This window comes from Trachemys scripta, chromosome 18 (genome assembly GCF_013100865.1).
Source record: "Trachemys scripta elegans isolate TJP31775 chromosome 18, CAS_Tse_1.0, whole genome shotgun sequence".
Classification (NCBI taxonomy): Eukaryota; Metazoa; Chordata; order Testudines; family Emydidae; genus Trachemys; species Trachemys scripta.
The window spans coordinates 23,385,937-23,405,565 of NC_048315.1; the positions used below are offsets into that span (position 1 = coordinate 23,385,937).

Below are 19,629 nucleotides of genomic sequence, written 5' to 3' on the forward strand. Positions count from 1 at the left end.
TTCAATAAATCATGGCACAAACCATTACCCATATCCTGACTAGGACATTCACAGGAAAGACCATTAGGTGAGGATAATCTTTTTCCATGGCCCATTGTTTTCGTTGCTGGGCTGTTACCTTGAGTTGTCGCTTCACAATGTGCTGGCTAGACTGGATGTGAACTGACTTGTGGGAGTTACCCAGGAGCGAGCACATTTGAAATAGAGATCCATAGTCAATATTCAAAACTCAAGATAAAAAATGATACATGCATACCAATAGGAGATCATATTCAGCAAACCATAACTTTTCCATTGACACCTCAGGATACATCTTGTACGAAATAGGTCATGTGATCATATAATCATATCACTATGTTGAATATGGGCCACAGGGTGTGTCAACTTCAGGGACCGCTCGCACAAGATAGTGCTCCTCAAGCAGGTGCGCTCTCTGATGGTGCTGGGAGCAGTGGAGGAGATCCACCAGAACACCCAGGGTCAGGGTTTCAATTCCCGGTACTTTCTGGTGCCCAAATTGGGGTGGGGGGCGGAAGACTAAGACCCATTCTCAGCCTTCGCAGCCTCAACAAATATATCAGGTACACGAGGTTCCAAACGGTCATTCTATCAACTATCCTCCCCGCGTTCTCTCAGAACAACTGGTTTGCTGCCCTGGACCATCAGGATGCCCACTTTCATGGGGCAGTTTTCCTGAGCCACAGAAAATTCCTTCTATTTGTCATAGTGGAGCGTCATTTCCAGTGTGCAGTGCTTCCCTATGGCCTCTCTTCTGCTCCTTGGGTTTTTAACAAATGCATGCCTGTGGTGATGGCATACCTCAGGAAGAAACAGATCCACATCTTCCCGTACCTAGGTGACTGATTACTGTGGGGCAGGTCCAGAGACGAAGTCCTTTCCTACGTTGACACTACTCTATGTTTGCTCCTAAACACTGGACGTTTTTGTTCCCATTCAGAAAGTCAAGTTCATTAGGGCCCTAACAGACTCTACGAGTTTGAGCGTTTTTGCCAACCAACTGTTTTCAGGCAATTCACCACCTCTGTCTCAGTCTGCAACCTCAGCCCTCCATGACAGTTCTGATGTGTCTGAGGCTCTTCGGCCACACATCCGCTCGCACGCATGTGGTCCAGTTTGCACGGTTGCATCTTCACTCCCTTCAAATGTGGCTCAGCACACTTTACAGTCCCACTCTTCACTCCTTGGACAGATTGGTCTGTCTCCCTCCACTGGTTCTGGACGCCTTGCAGTGGTGGACACTTCTGGAGAATGTTTGTCAGGACGTTCCCTTCGTCCGGCCCTTACCAACCAGGTCTGTTGTCACCAACACATCCCTAATGGACTGAGGAGCACATCTGGGTTTGCTGAAAGTTCAAGGTCAGTGGTTGGAATAGCAGTCCTCACTGCATATCGAAGTGTTGGATCTTCAGGCCATTTACAATATGTGTCACACTGTTCTGCACCGTATCCGGGGCTTAGTGGCTCACCTACTTACCAACAATACCACTGCAATGCATTATGTGAACTGGCAAGGGGGAGCATTCTCCAGGATGCTCTGCCAAGAGTCAGTCGGGTTGTGGCAGGTTTGCATCAAGAAGAGGAGCACTCCAATAGCCGACCACTTGCCCAGGGTCCAGAATCAGCTCACAGATTGTCTCAGCAGGTATTTTCCCCCCGAACCCTGAGTGGTCTCTGAAGACAAATGTATGGGCAATCTCTGCAGCTTGGGGCATTCCAACGATTGACCTGTTTTCTGCAAGGGAGAACAAGAAATGTCATCTGTTCTACCCTGTCCAGGCTCCCTGTCCAACGCTTTCCATCTCAGCTGGCAGTGGCTCTCCTGTATGCTTTCCCCCCAATCATCCCACAGGTCATCGTCAAGCTGAAGATGGATTGGGCCAACTCATGCTCATTGCCCTGGCATGGCTAAGGCAGTAGTGGTTTTCCAACCTTCTCACACTGTCAGTTCAGCCTCCCATACCACTTCCTCTCCATCCCGACCAAATCACCCAGAACCACAGTCACACTTTGTGTGCCACACTCAGCTCCCTACATCTCACAGTGTGGCTGCTTTGTGTCTAAATGAGGAGGAAAAGTGGTGTGTGGTGGCTTTTCAATAAGTCCTACTCAGCAGTAGAAAGCACACGACTGGAATGGCCTATTCAGCTAAACGGAAGCGGTTTTCGGTGTGGCCATTGGCCTGCAGAATTTAACCAACAGTGGCTTCTATCCAGGACATCTTGGAGTACCTGCTGCACCTTCAGTCATCAGGCTTTCACTTAGTCTATTGAGAGAGCATCTAGTGGTGATATCAGCATTTCGTCCTCCTATTCCAGGAATATCCGTCTTCTCCAATCACATGGTGGCAAGTTCTTTAATCTCCATCTCCGGTCCGAGAGCCAGTTCCCCTGTGAGACATTAACACAGTCCTAGTAGCTTTAATGGGACCTCCGTTCAAACTCTTGGCATCTTATCCCTTTCCACTTTTGAGTCCCTGGTAGCAATAACATCTGCAACGAGTCTGCAATGCACAGACTCTGATGACATAGCCTCCTTATATGCAGTTCTCCAAGGACAAAGTGAATTTACGACCATACCCCAAATTTTTATCTAAAGTGATGTCTCTGTTCATTTGAACTAGGCTGACTACTTATCTGTGTTCTTTCCAAAGCCACATTCATCTCTGCAGGAGCAGCATCTCCATATGCTGGATATTAGATTTTCAGAGAAAATGAAGACTATCTGGATAGAAGTCAGCCATTTGGTACTGCAGGCAAAGTATGCTGAAGAATCAGAAAGGACAGTGCAGAATGGGGAAGAAAATTGACAGCATGTGACCTCTAGAAGAAGAAAGAGGAGAAGCCATGTACCCCCAAAGCAGATAGAGGTAAGAAACCATTTTCAGGCTCTCTGCACAGGTACTATGGCAGAGAATGGTTTGGAAGAGTCATCTGAGGGAAGGGATCAGGAGACCCCATCAAGGGAAGCACGAGATGCACTGTCCTAGGGATGGGGGTTCCACAACCACCACTCCCAAGAGGAGGAGACAGGTGGTGGTGGTCGGGGACTCCCTCCTAAGGGGGATGGAGTTATCCATCTGCCGATCAGACCAGGAGACTCAAGAAGCGTGCTGATTGCTAGGAGCTAAAATTCAGGATGTGATTAGAGTGTCTGCTGAGACTGATCAAGCCCTCAGACTGCTACCCCTTCCTATTTCTCCATGTGGGCACCAACGATACTGTCAAGAATGACCTTGAGCGGGTCCCTGCAGACTATGTGGCTCTGGGAAGAAGGATAAAGGAGTTTGAGGTGCAAGTTGTATTCTCGTCCATCTTCCCTGTTAAAGGAAAAGGCCCAGGTAGGGACCATTGAATTGTGGAAGTAAATGCGTGGTTGCACAGGTGGTGTTGGAAAGAGGGCTTTGGATTCTTCAACCATGAGATGTTGTTCCAGGAAGAAGGATTGCTAGGAAGAGATGGGATCCACCTAACGAAAAGAGGGAAGAACATCTTTGCAGGCAGGCTGGCTAACCTAGTGAGGAGGGCTTTAAACTAGGTTTGCCGGGGGATGGAGACCTAAGCCCAGAGGTAAGTGGGGGAGTGGGATACCGGAGAAAACACAAGGAGCAGGGTACAAGACGGGAAGCCTCCTGATTCACACTGAGAAAGTGGGACAATCGGCTACTTATCTTAGGTGCATGTACATGAATGCAAGAAGCCTGTGAAACAAGCAGGAAGAATTGGAAGTCCTGGCACAGTCAAGGAACTATGACGTGATTGGAATAACAGAAACTTGATGGGGCTGTTCACATGACTGGAGCACTGTCATGGATGGGTATAAACTGTTCAGGAAGGACAGGTACGGGAGGAAAGGTGGAGGAGTTGCACTGTATGTAAGAGAGCGGTATGATTGCTCGGAGCTCCAGTATGAAACCGGAGAAAAGCCTGTTGAGAGTCTTTGGATTAAGTTTAGATGCGAGAGCAACAAGGGTCATGTGGTGGTGGGTGTCTGCTGTAGACCACCGGACCCGGAGGATGAGGTAGACGAGGCTTTCTTCAGACAACTAACAGAAGTTTCCAGACCACAGGCCCTGGTTCTCATGGGGTACTTCAATCACCTTGACATCTGCTGGGAGAGCAATACAGCAGTGCACAGACAATCCAGGAAGTTTTTGGAGAGAGTTGGGGACAACTTCCTGGTGCAAGTACTGGAGGAACCAACTAGGGGCCGTGCTCCTCTTGACCTGCTGCTCACAAACAGGGAAGAATTGGTAGGGGAAGTAGAAATGGGTGGGAATCTAGACAGCAGTGACCATGAGATGGTAGAGTTCAGGATCCTGACAAAAGGAAGAAAGGAGAGCAGCAGAATACGGACCCTGGACTTCAGAAAAGCAGACTTTGACTCCCTCAGGGAACTGATGGGCAGGATCTCCTGGGAGGCTAATATGAGGGGGAAGGGAGTCCAGGAGAGCTGGCTGTATTTTAAAGAAGCCTTATTAAGGGCTCAGGAACAAACCATCCCAGTGTGCAGAAAGAATAGCAAATATGGCAGGTGACCAGCTTGGCTTAACAGAGAAATCTTTGGTGAGCTTAAACTCAAAAAGGAAGCTTACAAGAAGTGGAAATTTGGACAGATGACTAGGGAGGAGTATAAAAATATTGCTTGAGCATGCAGGGGTGTAATCAGGAAGGCCAAATCACACTTGGAGTTGGAACTAGCAAGAGATGTGAAGGGTAACAAGAAGGGTTTCTACAGGTATGTTAGCAACAAGAAGGTGGACAGGGAAAGTATGGTACCCTTACTGAGTGGGGAGGCAACCTAATGAATGATGATGTGGAAAAAACTGAAGTACTCAATGCTTTTTTTGCCTCGGTCTTCACAGACAAGTTCAGCTCCCAGATTGCTTCACTGGGCAGCACAGTATGGGGAGAAGTTGAGCAGCCCTCAGTGGTGAAAGAACAGGTTAAGGACTATTTAGAAAAAGCTGGACATGCACAAGTCCATCGGGCTGGATGCAATGCATCCGAGGGTGCTGAGGGAGTTGGCTGATGTTATTGCAGAGCCATTGGTCATTATCTTTAAAAACTCGTGGCAATCGGGGAGGTCCCGGACGATTGGAAAAAGGCAAATATAGTGCCCTTCCATAAAAAAGGGACGAAGGAGAAACTGGGAACTACAAATCGGTCAGCCTCATCTCAGTCCCTGGAAAAATCATGGAGCAGGTCCTCAGGAATCCATTTTGAAGCACTCAGAGGAGAGGAAGGTGATCAGGAACAGTCACCATGGAGTTACCAAGGGCAAGTCATTCCTGATCAACCTGATTGCCTTCTATGGTGACATAACTGGCTCTGTGGATATCGGGAAAGTGGTGGACATGCTATCTCTTGACTTTAGCAAAGCTTTTGATACGGTCTCCCACAGTATTCTTGCCAGCAAGTTAAAAAAGTATGGATTGGATCAATGGATAAGGTGGATAGAAAGCTGGCTAGATCGTCGGGCTCAACGGATAGTGATCAATGGCTCGATGTCTAGTTGGCAGCCGGTATCAAGCGGAGTGTCCCAGGGATCGGTCCAGGGGCCGGTTTTGTTCAACATCTTCATTAATGATCTGGATGATGGGATGGATTGCACCCTCAGCAAGTTTGTGGATGACACTAAGCTGGGAGGAGAGGTAGATATGCTGGAGGGTAGGGATAGGGTCCAGAGTGACCTAGACAAATTAGAGGATTGGGCCAAAAGAAATTTGATGAGGTTCAACAAGGACAAGTACAGAGTTCTGGGCTTAGGACAGAAGAATCCCATGTAGCGCTATAGGCTGGGGACCGACTGGCTAAGCGACAGTTCTTCAGAAAAGGACCTGGGGATTACAGTGGACGAGAAGCTGGATATGAGTCAGCAGTGTAACCTTGTTGCCAAGAAGGCTAACAGCATATTGTGCTGCATTTGTAGGAGCACTGCCAGCAGATCGCGGGAAGTGATTATTCAGCACTAGTGAGGTCACACCTGGAATACTGCGCCCAGTTTTGGGCCCCCCACTACAGAAAGGATGTGGACAAATTGGAGAGAGTCCAACGGAGGGCAACAAAATAAACAGGGGGCTGGAGCACATGACTTCTAAGGAGAGGCTGAGGGAACTGGGCTCATTTACTCTGCAGAAGAGAAGAGTGAGGGGGGATTTGATAGCAGCCTTCAGCTACCTGAAGGGGGGTTCCAGAGAGGATGGAGCTCGGCTGTTCTCAGTAGTGGCAGATGACTGAACAAGGAGCAATGGTCTCAAGTTGCAGTGGGGGAGGTCTAGTTTGGATATTAGGAAAAACTATTTCACTAGGAGGATGGTGAAGCACTGGAATGGGTTCCCTAAGGAGGTGGTGGAATCTCCTTCCTTAGAGGTTTTTAAGGCCTGGCTTGACAAAGCCCTGACGGGGATGATTTAGTTGGGGTTGGTCCTGCTTTGAGCAGGGGGTTGGACTAGATGACTTCCTGAGGTCTCTTCCAACCCTAATCTTCTATAATTCTATGTCAGATGATGTCTAGTCTGGGCAGGACCAAACAGTTCTCTGCTTCACCTTGCCTGTTTGTATCATATGAAGGGGCAAGTTGTCTCTTCACAGACTCTCTCTAAATGGATAACATCCTGTATCAAGGCCATATATGAAATAGCTTTGATTACACCTCATCCGCGGTTGCAAGGTCATCCTACAAGAGCGCAAGCAGTGTCAATAGCATTCCTCAGTGACGTCTCAATAGTGGGCATTTGCAAGACTGGTACGTGGTCATCCGTCCATCAATTTATGAACCATTACATCATAACCGCATCTTCCAGGGCAGATGCACATGTCAGTAGAGTGGTTCTGCAGTCCTTGGTTAGGTGGACTCCGAACCCCGCCTCCTGATCGGGGGTAGTACTTGTCAGTCACTTAAGTGGAATACATGACTGCATCTGCTTGAAGAAGAAGAGGAAACAGTTACTTACTGCAATCGTCGGGGACTGTCCGCATACATGTCAGGCAAATGCTAAAGTCAGGGATGTGGAGGATGTAAACGTAAGGGAGTGGGGCCCTGGGCTAGAGTTTGCTGAAAGAGTTTACTGTAACTGTGGTTCTGAGACGTGATGCAAATCTGTATTCCATGACCCTACCTCCATCCCCTCTGCATCAGAGAATAGTCTGGGGGGGTTGGTGCAAAGGAACTGAGGGGGGTCAGGGCGCCACCACCTCATATAGCCAGGGAAGGGGCTATGGCTACGAGGCGTGAGCGCTGCCCCTCTGTGGGTACTGCTAGGCAAGATTTTCCAACTCCGATGCGCTGGGCATCACACACCAAAGTGGAATACACGCCTGCATTGCACCTCAAAGAACCAGTCACAGTAATTGTTTTCTTTCACTCAGTGTCAATTCCCATTACCAGCTTGTGTCTATTTACAGCCTCACCTTTCCTTGCTTCTGATTTCATAAAATCATCTCTTCTGCCTCTGAGTCAGGCGCGATCTCAGACAGCTTGCACTCTCCTGCTCCCTTCTGAGGCTGCTTTAGTTCAGAATTTCTGTGTCCGGATTTTGCATTCATGGCTTTCAGCAAACTCTAGCCCAGGGCCCCACTCCCTTACGTTTACATCCCCCACATCCCTGACTTAGCATTTGCCTTGCGTGTGTGCGGACAGTCCCCGACGATTGCAGACACTTACCATGTACAGTGGCAAAATCCATATTTTGTACCTCTGCTGTAGCATCATCTTTCTGACTGAAATGTCTGTGAGCTGTAAGGTGAGAGAGCGCTCTGTAAATGCCACAGCTGCAGGCCTACGTTCTGCCTGTACTGATACTTGTGCTATTGGAAATGCCTTTTTGAGGATTAAACCCTCCTGTTGAAAGAATCTTTCATGCAATGTTTTGTGCAGACGTAACCCACTAGTTAGTTACAGGTCCCGCTGTGCCTCTGGGCTACAGAGGCAGAGAGTCTGGAACAGCCCCAGTGAGGGAGCTCTGGCTCAAGCCGTAGCAGCTCACGCTTTTAGCTCGGGAGGTCTGTGCCATCACACACACCCTTCTGCATGAGTTGATTTCTAGTCATGTCTGATTCAGATGTACCAAAATCGCAAGATTTAGTTAATTCCCTTCGCATGGTTACGTGAGTCATTGGATTGATTAGCCATCTGCATTCTCTCTGGATTTGCAACATTCAGATATTATAATGTTATGTAGAGTAAAATATGCTTTTGCCTACCTCTTTTGGATAGTAAATTAGATTACAATCTCTTGTATGGGGGTCCCATATTCCATGGTTTAGACCCTGTACACAGCCCAGTTTTCAGGGCCACCTTTGGCTCTTTCTCCCAGGCACCCCTAATTCTGGATGGGAAGAACCACCCATAGCCTGTGTTCTTGTTAGTCGAGTTCAGACAAACCTGAAGGTTTCCCCTGTTCTCTCTGCATAAATATTCTCATTGCTTGGCTCTGATTGACACCGTGTCACTTTATTTCTAGACTCTGTACCAGTTACCCTCAGAAGCTGCTAGTTCCTGTCTGGATCACTGACAAGGAGCTGGAGAATGTGGCTTCCTTCAGGTCTTGGAAAAGGATTCCTGTAGTTGTGTACAGGTAAAAAAGAATCTACAATAGCTGCCCTGTTGCTCGTAGTCCATTGTACACAATATCATGACCCCAACCCATGGTGCTGGCTGAGGAATTAGAGAGGATGGGTGTGATGTCCATGTTCCAGTGAGCAATCATGGCAACTCCCTGGGGAGGACAGCAAGCTGAACTCTGCCCGTGCCTAGTTTAACTCAGTATTAACCGAAGCACTTACAGATCAGGTTGTGTGCGCTACCTTGCTCCTCATTGGTGCTGTTAGAGCTTGAAGGCAATTTGGGATCCCTGTGGAAGCCCACATGGGTGAAGCACTGGCTCGTCTAGCTGTTATAAGTCTGTTACGCAGAAATACTGCCGTTCCGGGATGTGCAGCTACACTCTCTGCTTATGGATACTATACAGAGGGTCAATGTGATGCTCCCTCCTTGGAAGTGTGGAGCTGGCCTGGGCCCTGCTCCCCCTTTCGCCCCCCAAATAGAAGTCAAACTACGCCTATGCCCAAGGGTCCTCTTGCCCAGCAGCCAAAGCCCGGAGCCCTGGCACCCCGCAGAGCTTCCTGCATTGAAGAAAGGCAGCACCATACAGCTGAGCACAGCTATGCTACCTTGGTGCATGTGTTGTTTGAAAAATGGTATGTGACCCGGAGACTGTTCTAGCCATACACCCGCACCAGAGGACAGAGTTAAGGCGGGGATATGACCTGAACTTTTGCCTTTTTCGACTGAGTGTTCAGCTGTGCAACCTTGCCGTTGTTCTAACAGTTTTTGTGTAGAGTTCTGTGCCTCTCCTTAGTACCTGGTAATTTACAGCCCATAGTTGTGACTCTTTGTGGGCTTGTATCAAGGTTTGAAAATGAGATGTTTGTTATGTATTTTCCCAGCCCTTAACGTTTCCTTATTGTATCTAGCTGAGGATCTCCTGACCAGGGTTTACATTGTATAAATGTTGAGCCCTATGCCTTTTTCCTGCATACAGGCCTGGTCACGAAAGTGGCATTCCCTGTGGTGATCTTACTGACCAAACATTTGGCCATGTCTACACTACCAATTTGTGTTGAGAAAAGTGATGTTGACTCCCAAAAGTCGACATAATAAAAATCGCAATTTCGTGTTCAGTCGCTCCCTCTGTCGGCAGATTGCGTCCACAGTGGGGGCATCATCATCGACAGTGTGAGCAGTGCATTGTGGGTACCTATCCCACAGTCCTTCTGTCGCTAGGTGTTGTGGGACGACGGAGTGGATCGCGGCGCATCTTGGGACAGTGCTAAATGTCCCGGGATGCATTGCTTTCTGTCCCAGCACGCCGTGGGCTTCCGGCTTTCTTTCATGGCATTTTTTCAACGGCTGTTGTTTGCTGTGCACACCACCGGCATCTTTGTGAGAAAGGATGGATCTTGCGCTGCTCTCCTATGCTCTGTTAACTGTCATGAGGACATCGCGGCTGGCAGTGCAGTTAATCATGAAGTTCCTAACTGAAGAAGACTCACAGGTGCCCGACACTCTGCGTGATATGGATAGGAGCAACATAAGATTGCTTTTGGCATTCACAGAGCAGGTGCATAGGGTAGACCGTTGCTTTTGGGATCAGGAAACAAGCACTGAATGGTGGGATTGTATCGTCATGCAGGTGTGGGATGATGAGCAGCAGCTACAGAACTTTCGGATGCAGAAAGCCACCTTCCTGGAACTGTGTGCGGAGCTCACCCCACAAGGACACCAGAATGAAAGCTGCCCTCTCGGTAGAGAAGCGTGTGGCGATCGCTGTGTGGAAGCTGCCAACTCCAGACTGCTACCGGTCGGTCGCGAATCAACTTGGAGTGGAAGTCGACTGCGTTAATGCAAGTGTGCAGGGCAATAAATCGCATCCTGCTACGAAGGACCGTGACTCTGGGAAATGTGCGTGAAATAGTGGACGGCTTTGCAGAAATGGGTTACCTTAACTCTGGAGGGGCGATAAATGCCACACACATTCCAATTTTGGCACCAGACGGCGACGGAGTACATCAGTAGGAAGGGGTACTTCTCCATGGTGTTGCAGGTGCTTGTGGATCATCGTGGGCATTTCACTGACATCATCGCGGGGTGGTCTGGGAAGGTGCACGACACACGCATCTTCAGGAACACCGGCCTGTACAGAAAGCTGCAAGCGGGGCCTTCCTTTCCTAACCAGAAGGTTACACTGGGGGCTGTTGAAATGCTCATAGTGATCCTGGGGGACCCTGCGTACCCCTTTATAGCCGTGGCTCGTGAAACCCTACATGGGACACCTGGACAGCAGTAAGGTGCAATTCAACAACAGGCTCAGTAGGTGTCGGATGACAGTTGAATGTGCCTTTGGCAGATTAAAGGCGTGCTGGTGATGCCTTTATGGCAGGTTGAACCTCACTGGGGATAATATTCCTATGGCCATAGCCGCGTGCTGTATGTTGCATAATCTCTGAAGCTAAGGGTGAAAGGTTTGCTCGGGGGCGGAGTGCTGAGGCAGACAGCTTGGCTGCTGGTTTTGAGCAGCCAGATACCAGGGCTGTCAGAGGAGCCCACAGGGGCTATTCGGATCAGGGAGGCTTTGAGGTAGCACTTCGACCATGACCACCAGTAACATATATCTCTGTCCGAGTTGCTTCAATGTTGCATTACATGTAGTTTTCCTAGGGCCAGTGGTGACATTTGGGGCCTTAAATCCCTGTAATAAAGTGATTAAAATGCCTGTGCATGTATTGGGAGTGCCTGCGATCTCACCGTAAAAAAAAAAAAAAGATGATTTACCAGTATAAAAGTTTACTTTTATTGCACAAGAAACAGCACACACAAACACACAGATGCTTGGCAGGGAAGGGCAGACTCTCACAGCTGTTTGTAGGCCCAGCTATCATTGTGAAAGTTGTCTGAGGGGGTAGAGTGAAGGGGAAACTGAGAAGTCTTGGAAGGTGGAAAGGAATGTATGGGCGGAGTTTGGAGGGGCATGGAAAAGAGTTCTGAATGTGCTGCAGGGGAGGTCAAGCACTGATCTGCTCAGTCTGCAGCATTATTAAGGGCTTCAGCATCTGCGTTTGCTCCTCCATTACTTTAAGCATCTGTTCAGTAGCATCCTTAACAAACTCCTGATTCTCTTTTCTGTCCTGCCGTTTGGGCACTCCTTTCATTCCCTTTTTTCTGCTTTGGAGCACTGCAGGACCTCCCAGAACATGTCTTCTTTGCTGCGTCTTGGACGCTTTCTTATCTGGTGGAGACACTCGGCCGGGGTGTGTGGGGTGTTCCTGAAGGCCATATCTGGTGAAGCACGGGACAATGCACAGAAGTGGGATTGTTAAATTCACGCACGGCATTGAAACATTTCTGTTAAACACACCTTTTGCAACATTGCCATCACTTTCTTACTGACCCTAGCCAGGCACACATCTCCACGAACAGCCAAAGCATGGTTAGTGTTGGCAGGGGGATGGGGGGTGCTCCACATGGGGAAAAGAGCACCCGCTGTTTGCAAGGGTCGTGGTGCAGCATTCTAGGGAGCAAATTCTAAAATTCTCCCACACTTTTCCACAGGTGGGGGTAATTCTAGCAGACATCTCACTGCTGAGAGTAAGCAGGGAAACGAGGGTACATCTACTCCATGCTTGTGGCTTCCACCCTGCTCCCTATGCTGCTCGCCTGTGTGCCACTTTGGTCTCTGCACAAGTGATTGCCGAATGGCGCGGGAAAGTTTCCTACAATGGGGGAAGGAACAAAGCTGCTCTGCCACGGAATCTTCGGCAGAAACTTTCCTGGAGATCTCTCTGGAGGATTCCCGTGAGATCTCAGCGTGCATCAACACCCTGTTCCACCATACTGCTTAGCTACACGGGGAAATGTCCAGCTCACAGAAACACAGCCAGCCTCCCACGTTTCTATGCCCTGAACCCACCTCCGCACTACACAAGCCACAGCCACTTACCAGGAGTCTCATCTCCTGCTTCTTGCTCCTGGAAAGCAACTGCCGAGACTGGCTAGACACCTCTGGAGTGGAGAACAGTTCCTGGCTGCCTGCCCTATCGGGCAACCCCGCCGGGAGCTGCACATCCTCATCTAACTCCACCTCTGAGTTAGGTCCTCTTTCTGCCGCCTCCGTTCCCTCCGAAGTATCCATGGGGCTCTTGCCCCGCTGGGTCACCACTGAGGATAGCGTCTAGCTCCTTACAGAACCAGCAGGTCTTAGGTGCAGCACTGGAGTGACCGTTTGCCTCCCTCACCTTATGGTACGCCTGTTTCAGCTCCTTTATCTTTGCTCTGCACTGCAGCATGTCCCAATCATAGCCCTTTTCACACAAGCCTCAAGAAACGTGTCCATAGGTATCCCAGTTCCTATGGCTCCAGCACAGCTGGGTCTGCACGGCCTCCTCTCCTCTTATACTGAGCAGATCCAACAGCTCTGCAGTGGTCCAAGCGGAAGAGCGTTTGCTGCGATAACCCGCCACGGTCACCTGGGAAGATGCGATGAGACCTCTCCACACCGAGCAAACAGGAAATGGAATTTCAAAATTTCCAGGGGCTTCTAAGGGGGAAAGGCAAATGGCTGTTCACCTGACTGCAGGGCAGTGGAGTTCAAACTGCTGACCAGAGCGGTCAGGATGGGCATTGTGGGACATCTCCTGGAGGCCATTTAAAGCGATGAATTTAAGCGTGGTGTCTACACTTGCACTTTGTCAACAAAAATGTAGTGGAAAAAAGATGTAAATCTCTCATGAGGGCGGATGTATTTTGTCGCCCAAACCGGGCAGTCTCACTGTTTGGGTCGACAAACGGCAGTTTTGGTGACAAAACTTGGTAATGTAGACAAGGCCTTTGAGTGAACTCCAGGGCCTTAGGCCATCTGGCTGCCAAGTTCTCACCCATTATACCTAGGAGCTATTTCCTGTGTTTCACCTGCTGTGTGCTTCTCGGGGGCTGGGTTCTCCTTGCCGTCAGAGCCCGGAGTTGAAGAAGTCAGGGCCATCATGCTGCCTTTCGTAGGCATGATCTCGGCGCACATAACGCGCGAGTTGAGACATTGGCCCCGCACAATGAATCTGCTTTGAACAACGCTGGGGCCTCTGAGGAGGGGAACTGCTTCTTTTGCTGGCACGCTGCCTGGTGTGTCTGCAGTGGGATGGCAAGTGAAACTCTCCTCTCCCTCAGACACCAGCCCAACGGAGCTGCAATCGCACGCTGCAGCCAGCCGGAAATCAGCTGGTGGGGCTGGCGCAATGCTGATGACGAGTATCTTGTGACCTCCATCGCCAAGGCCTGTGCTTTGAACCCTGGAGCAAAGACAGCCAGTGGAACTCCCCACAACGGCACCAGCGAAGGCACTGAGGCCAGCGACACAGACTTTGGTAAGATGGTCACTCCCTTCTGCTGGCTTCCCAAACTGGGCTGGGTAGGGCTCTCCAGAGCGGGGCCCCACCCCAGGGATACATGCAAATGATGGGCAGCTGTTTCCTGGTGGCTGGGGGAGTTGGTGTTGTGGGGTGGGATTTAAAAATGACACCCAGATTAACTATTTAGGCCCTTTCAGGCCTTGACTGTGCTGTGCTGGGCAGGGGTTTAAATGTGTCAATGTCTGGCTGCACTGGCCTAGCACCACCTGTGAAAGGCCAAGGCCCAGATGGGAGATATTGTCTGGATGTGGGGAAGTTCAGCCTGTCCTGTGTCTGCAGATTCCTCGCTGACGGCATGTTCGGGCGTGGAGAATGCAGGAGCTCCTCAGAAGCTGCTAATCCTGGATGCCAGATCCTACACCGCGGCTGTTGCCAACAGGGCAAAGGGAGGGGGCTGTGAATGTGAAGGTATAAAACGGCACTCAGGCTGCTGGTCTCATGGCGTCTCATGGCATCTCCGTGCTTGGACTCTTTCTTGTTGGACCCCTTGGACACACAGTTTGGACTGGGGCTGTCTTTGTGTAGTGTTTCCAATACACAGATCTCCCTGGGGAGGAGTGGCAAGATTCGTGCTGCCCATTCCTCTTCTTGCTAGATTACTGCGAGGCTGCCTGCCTGCCTACCCTTCACTCTGCTAGGACAGGCTGCCCACCTGCTGCACGTATAGCTCCCAGGGATCAGTGTGGGAATGAGGGGCAGCAGCTCCTGTTCTGTGGGCTGTGATCAGAGCACCTGCAGTGAGACGCTTTGATTGCAGCAGATCCCGTCCGACTTTTTCTGTCTGTTGTGTTTAGAGTATTATCCAAACTGCGAGGTAGCGTTCATGGGCATGGCCAATATCCACTCCATCAGGAACAGCTTCCAGTACCTGCGCGCTGTCTGCAGCCAGATGCCAGATCCGAGCAAGTAAGTGCCAGCGTGCTCTACTACCACTCTCCCTGCCTTTTTGTCTTCCTCGCCATCTGGAAATTCTCATCTCCTCATTCCCATCCAATCGCCTGAGCCAGGTTGCCGGCTCAGGAATCAGAGAGGTTTTCTCTTGGGCGTGTTTACAGACCTTGAGCATTGTGTTTCCTGTGATCGATATTTACTATTGGGGATACCGTAAACACACCACTCTTCTGTGGCTTCAGTAGAGACCTCACAGCTTTTGTGTCCAGAAAAAGTAGGATTTGGGGGCTGGATTCTGTGCTGTTCTTCCTGAGTTGGCTGGTTCCTCTCTGTGGGAGCTGGTGTGGAAAGGCAGCAGTACAGTATTTACTGAGGGCTCCAAAGAGTCTTGGGATAGACGTGTCCTCTAGTAGAGAGCTAACAAGTCATTTTCTTTCCTTTTATGTGCACTCTAGCTGGCTTTCAGCCCTGGAGAGCACCAAGTGGCTGCAGCACCTCTCCGTCATGTTGAAGACAGCAGTTCTGGTCTCAAATGCAGTGGACCGAGAGGGACGTCCTGTGTTGGTTCACTGCTCGGATGGCTGGGACAGAACCCCGCAGATTGTAGCACTGGCAAAGATTCTTCTGGACCCCTATTATAGGACCCTGGAGGTACCATACAGTAGTGCCGTTCTGTTAGTTCCTGTTAAGAAGTTGCTTGTGCCTGCGATGAGCCTCAGACAGAAGCAGAAAAAAGGCTATTGGAGTGGGATTGCATTTCACAGTAAAGCTGCTTTGCAAAATGTCACAGTGCAGGGTAACTGCACCTATATTCCCCCTCTGTGATCCTTCAAGGAGACCTGTGCTAGGGACCCGGCTCCTCAGCAGTCCCCTCTCTTGGGCAGAGACTCGCATCTGTCTCCCTCCTGACTGGGGTTGTCCAGGCTGCTCAGTTCCCTGCAGACACGGTGATCTCTCTAGAAAGCCACAAGAACAGCATCTGCACTTTGCTTGTTTCCTAGAGTCTATGCCCAATGTAATGGGCTGCGGTTATACGTTACTGTGCAGCTCTTTATAAGCATATTTATTCTTAAAGTGAAAGCATTACAGAGAAAATATATTAAAAACAATAAGAAAAACTACATGCATGCCAAAAAACTTACCAGCAGTCACCCCAACTCCAACCTGGGCTCTGGTAGGTGTCAGTCCTTCAAAACCCACAACTGGATTTTCATCGTGGTGACCAGTTCGTATCTGTCTCAGATTCAGACCCACCATGAATAGTTCAGTCTTTCCTTTATACAGCTTGGGCCTTTGATCTTGGCCTCTTATCACAATTGATCAGCAGACAATGGCTCACTTCTGAGGGCATAGCTTCAAAAGGCTGGGTTTTTGCATAATCAGAAGTGGGGAATTTGCATCCACTCCCCCCTAGATATTTCCCAAGAAAACCACTCACCACTTTTTGTTCCAAAAGTCCATTCTTGTCTGACACATCGTTTAATAAAGCCCTTTGAACCCCCAGGTCTCACATCTGTCACATCTCCCCACCTTCCTCCTCCTCTTGAGAAGTTGCATACAATCCTGGTCCATAATAATACATAGACCATTCATTTAAGGCAATGGATCCTGAAGATATTTTAACTTAATTCCGGAAGGCCTCCCAGTTATATCGTAGGAAATTGCCATATCTGTCTCACAACATTTCCAAGAGCTGCTGTGCTGGTGAGGGGTTTTCCCACCTATTCTTCAGTGATCTGTAGCCACTGAATTGTGATACATCAGGCTCTCAAGAGCCTCTGCCTTGGGAAGTGACCACTTGTGTTCAGGGCTTAGCAGCTTCCCCACTATATTCTCTGCATGGCACCCAAAGGGATTTGTTATGTGGATGTAGTAGCCACTCCTTCATATTTGGATTATAGGTTCTGAAAGTCTCAGTTCAGTGCTATGGAAAAGGCCTTGTCCTTACATAAAGCTAGAGTAACCACCAGTTTGCATTATGCTTTGCTTCTAACCCTAGCACAAGTGCAAACTTCTCTCTAGCCCTCCAAGAAACTCACTGGAGCTGCCTTGCTCTGCTGGGTACCTGGCGCTGCAGTTAACTTTCTTCTTTGTTACCAGGGTTTTCAGGTGCTAATTGAATCAGACTGGCTGGATTTTGGTCACAAATTTGGTGATCGCTGTGGGCATCACGAGAATGTGGAAGATCAGAATGAGCAGTGTCCGGTGTTTCTTCAGTGGCTAGATTCTGTTCATCAGCTGCTCAAACAGTTCCCCTGCCTGTTTGAATTTAACGAAGCTTTCCTGGTAAGAGCTGTGCAAGCAAATGCATCTTTATTTCTTGCTAATTATGAGCTAGGGCAGAAGGACAGCTGAGCCGTTCAGAGCTGTTGTATTTGAGGAAAAGCAAAGTGGGCTTAGGTAAAAGTGAAAGATGTTTTATTATGGATTGGGTTTTCTAATGATGTGGCTGAGGCAGAAGGGAAGTGAAAATGTATATGGTTCAGCCAGTGAGGCTGGAGTGGGGAGCACTCATATTTGGCCTCATTCAAAGCTTTTGTATCAGTACAAATCCTTCCCTGGTTAGTTTGATTATGGTGACTGCACTGTTAATGCTGTCAGTTGATGTCCCTATTTGCTTACTTGCACTGTCCAATCTAGTTCCGTTTTTACTTATTTCCCAGTGCTAAAGGAACTTTACATGGTGCCTATGTTCCTGCTCACGCACTTACATCTCTGTCACGGGGAATTTTAAACCTATAATGCATTCCAGACTATTAAACACCTCATCACATTTTTAAATAATCTTTTCCATCCTGTTACATGTTTGATCATCTGTATTTGCAGATTGCTCTTCAACCCAAACACACACACTCCTTCCTATTTCAAACTTTGGGTGGTATCTGTGTTATAGACATAATAGAAAAGAAGAGTTCAGTTTTGTGTGGGCTCGTTTTCTGCCTGCTATATAAAAAGAGCTTCATTTTTTTATTTTAATGGATGGTCACTCTGTATATATTTTCTGTGAATAAGTTGCACTCAGTTCCCAACGTCAGTTTTAAAATTAATGTTTTGTTCATTGATTTCCAATGTCCCACGTCGTGTTGAAGAATAACTGCAAATTTAATAAAAGACCCAACAAAGCACTCTCTTGAAATGTTGTCCTCTAGCTATGAATTAATGAATGTAGTTTGCTTTTTTATTTGTTTGTATTTTGTGCTGAAAGTGACCTCAATCTTATTGAGGTTGCAGGAACAAAACATCCCGATGTGTAGAAAGAATAGTAAATATGGCAGGCGACCAGCTTGGCTTAACAGTGAAATCCTTGCTGATCTTAAACACAAAAAAGAAGCCTACAAGAAGTGGAAGATTGGACAAATGACCAGGGAGTATAAAAATATTGCTCAGGCATGCAGGAGTGAAATCAGGAAGGCCAAATCACACTTAGAGTTGCAGCTAGCAAGAGATGTTAAGAGTAACAAGAAGGGTTTCTTCAGGTACGTTAGCAACAAGAAGAAAATCAAGGAAAGTGTGGGCCCCTTACTGAATGACGGAGGCAACCTAGTGACAGAGGATGTGGAAAAGCTAATGTACTCAATGCTTCTTTTGCCTCTGTCTTCACAAACAAGGTCAGCTCCCAGACTGCTGCACTGGGCAGCACAGCGGGGGGGGGGGGGGGAGGACGACTGGAAAAAGGCTAATGTAGTGCCCATCTTTAAAAAAAGAAGGAGGAGGATCCGGGGAATTACAGGCCAGTCAGCCTCACCTCAGTCCCTGGAAAAATCATGGAGCAGGTCCTCAAGGAATCAGTTCTGAAGCACTTAGAGGAGAGGAGAGGAAAGTGATCAGGAATACCACTTGCATCTGAAGAAGTGAGGTTCTTACCCACGAAAGCTTATGCTCTCAATACTTCTGTTAGTCTTAAAGGTGCCACAGGACCCTCTGTTGCTTTGATCGGGAATAGTCAGCATGGATTCACCAAGGGGAAGTCATGCCTGACTAACCTAATTGCCTTCTATGATGAGATAACTGGCTCTGTGGATGAGGGGAAAGCAGTGGATGTGTTATTTCTTGACTTTAGCAAAGCTTTTGATACTGTCTCCCACAGTATTCTTGACGGCAAGTTAAAGAAGTATGGGTTGGATGAATGGATTAGAAGATGGATAGAAAGCTGGCTAGATTGTTGAGCTCAACGGGTAGTGATTAATGCTCCATGTGTAGTTGGCAGCCGGTATCAAGCGGAGTGCTCCAAGGGTCGGTCCTGGGGCCAGTTTTGTTCAATATCTTCATTAATGATCTGGAGGATGGTGTGGATTCCACTCTTCAGCAAGTTTGCAGATGACACTAAACTGGGAGGAGTGGTACATACCCTGGAGGGTAGGGATAGGATACAAAGGGACCTAGACCAATTAGAGGATTGGGCCAAAAGAAACCTGATGAGGTTCAACAAGGACAAGTGCAAAGTCCTGCATTTAGGACAGAAGAATCCCATGCACTGCTACAGACTAGGGACCGAATGGCTAGGCAGCAGTTCTGCAGAAAAGGACCTAGGGGTTACAGTGGATGAGAAGCTGGATATGAGTCAACAGTGTGCTCTTGTTGCCAAGAAGGCTAATGGCATTTTGGGCTGTATAAGTAGGGGCATTGCCAGCAGATCGAGGGACATGATCATTCCCCTCTATTCGGCATTGGTGCGGCCTCATCTGGAGTACTATGTCCAGTTTTGGGCCTCACTACAAGGAGGATGTGGAAAAATTGGAAAGAGTCCAATGGAGGGCAA

At 48.7% G+C, this 19,629-nt stretch overlaps 1 protein-coding gene across 1 annotated transcript in view; it reads left to right on the forward strand.

Annotated features, from left to right (window-relative positions):
- Positions 1 to 19,629, forward strand: part of MTMR4 (myotubularin related protein 4) — a gene marked incomplete in the record, with an annotated part of 110,548 nt that overhangs the window by 83,093 nt on the left and 7,826 nt on the right. The window contains 6 exon segments of the mRNA XM_034752345.1: positions 8,483 to 8,596; positions 13,738 to 13,934; positions 14,259 to 14,387; positions 14,774 to 14,885; positions 15,326 to 15,521; positions 16,971 to 17,156. Of these exon segments, the coding sequence (XP_034608236.1) occupies positions 8,483 to 8,596; positions 13,738 to 13,934; positions 14,259 to 14,387; positions 14,774 to 14,885; positions 15,326 to 15,521; positions 16,971 to 17,156 (934 nt within the window).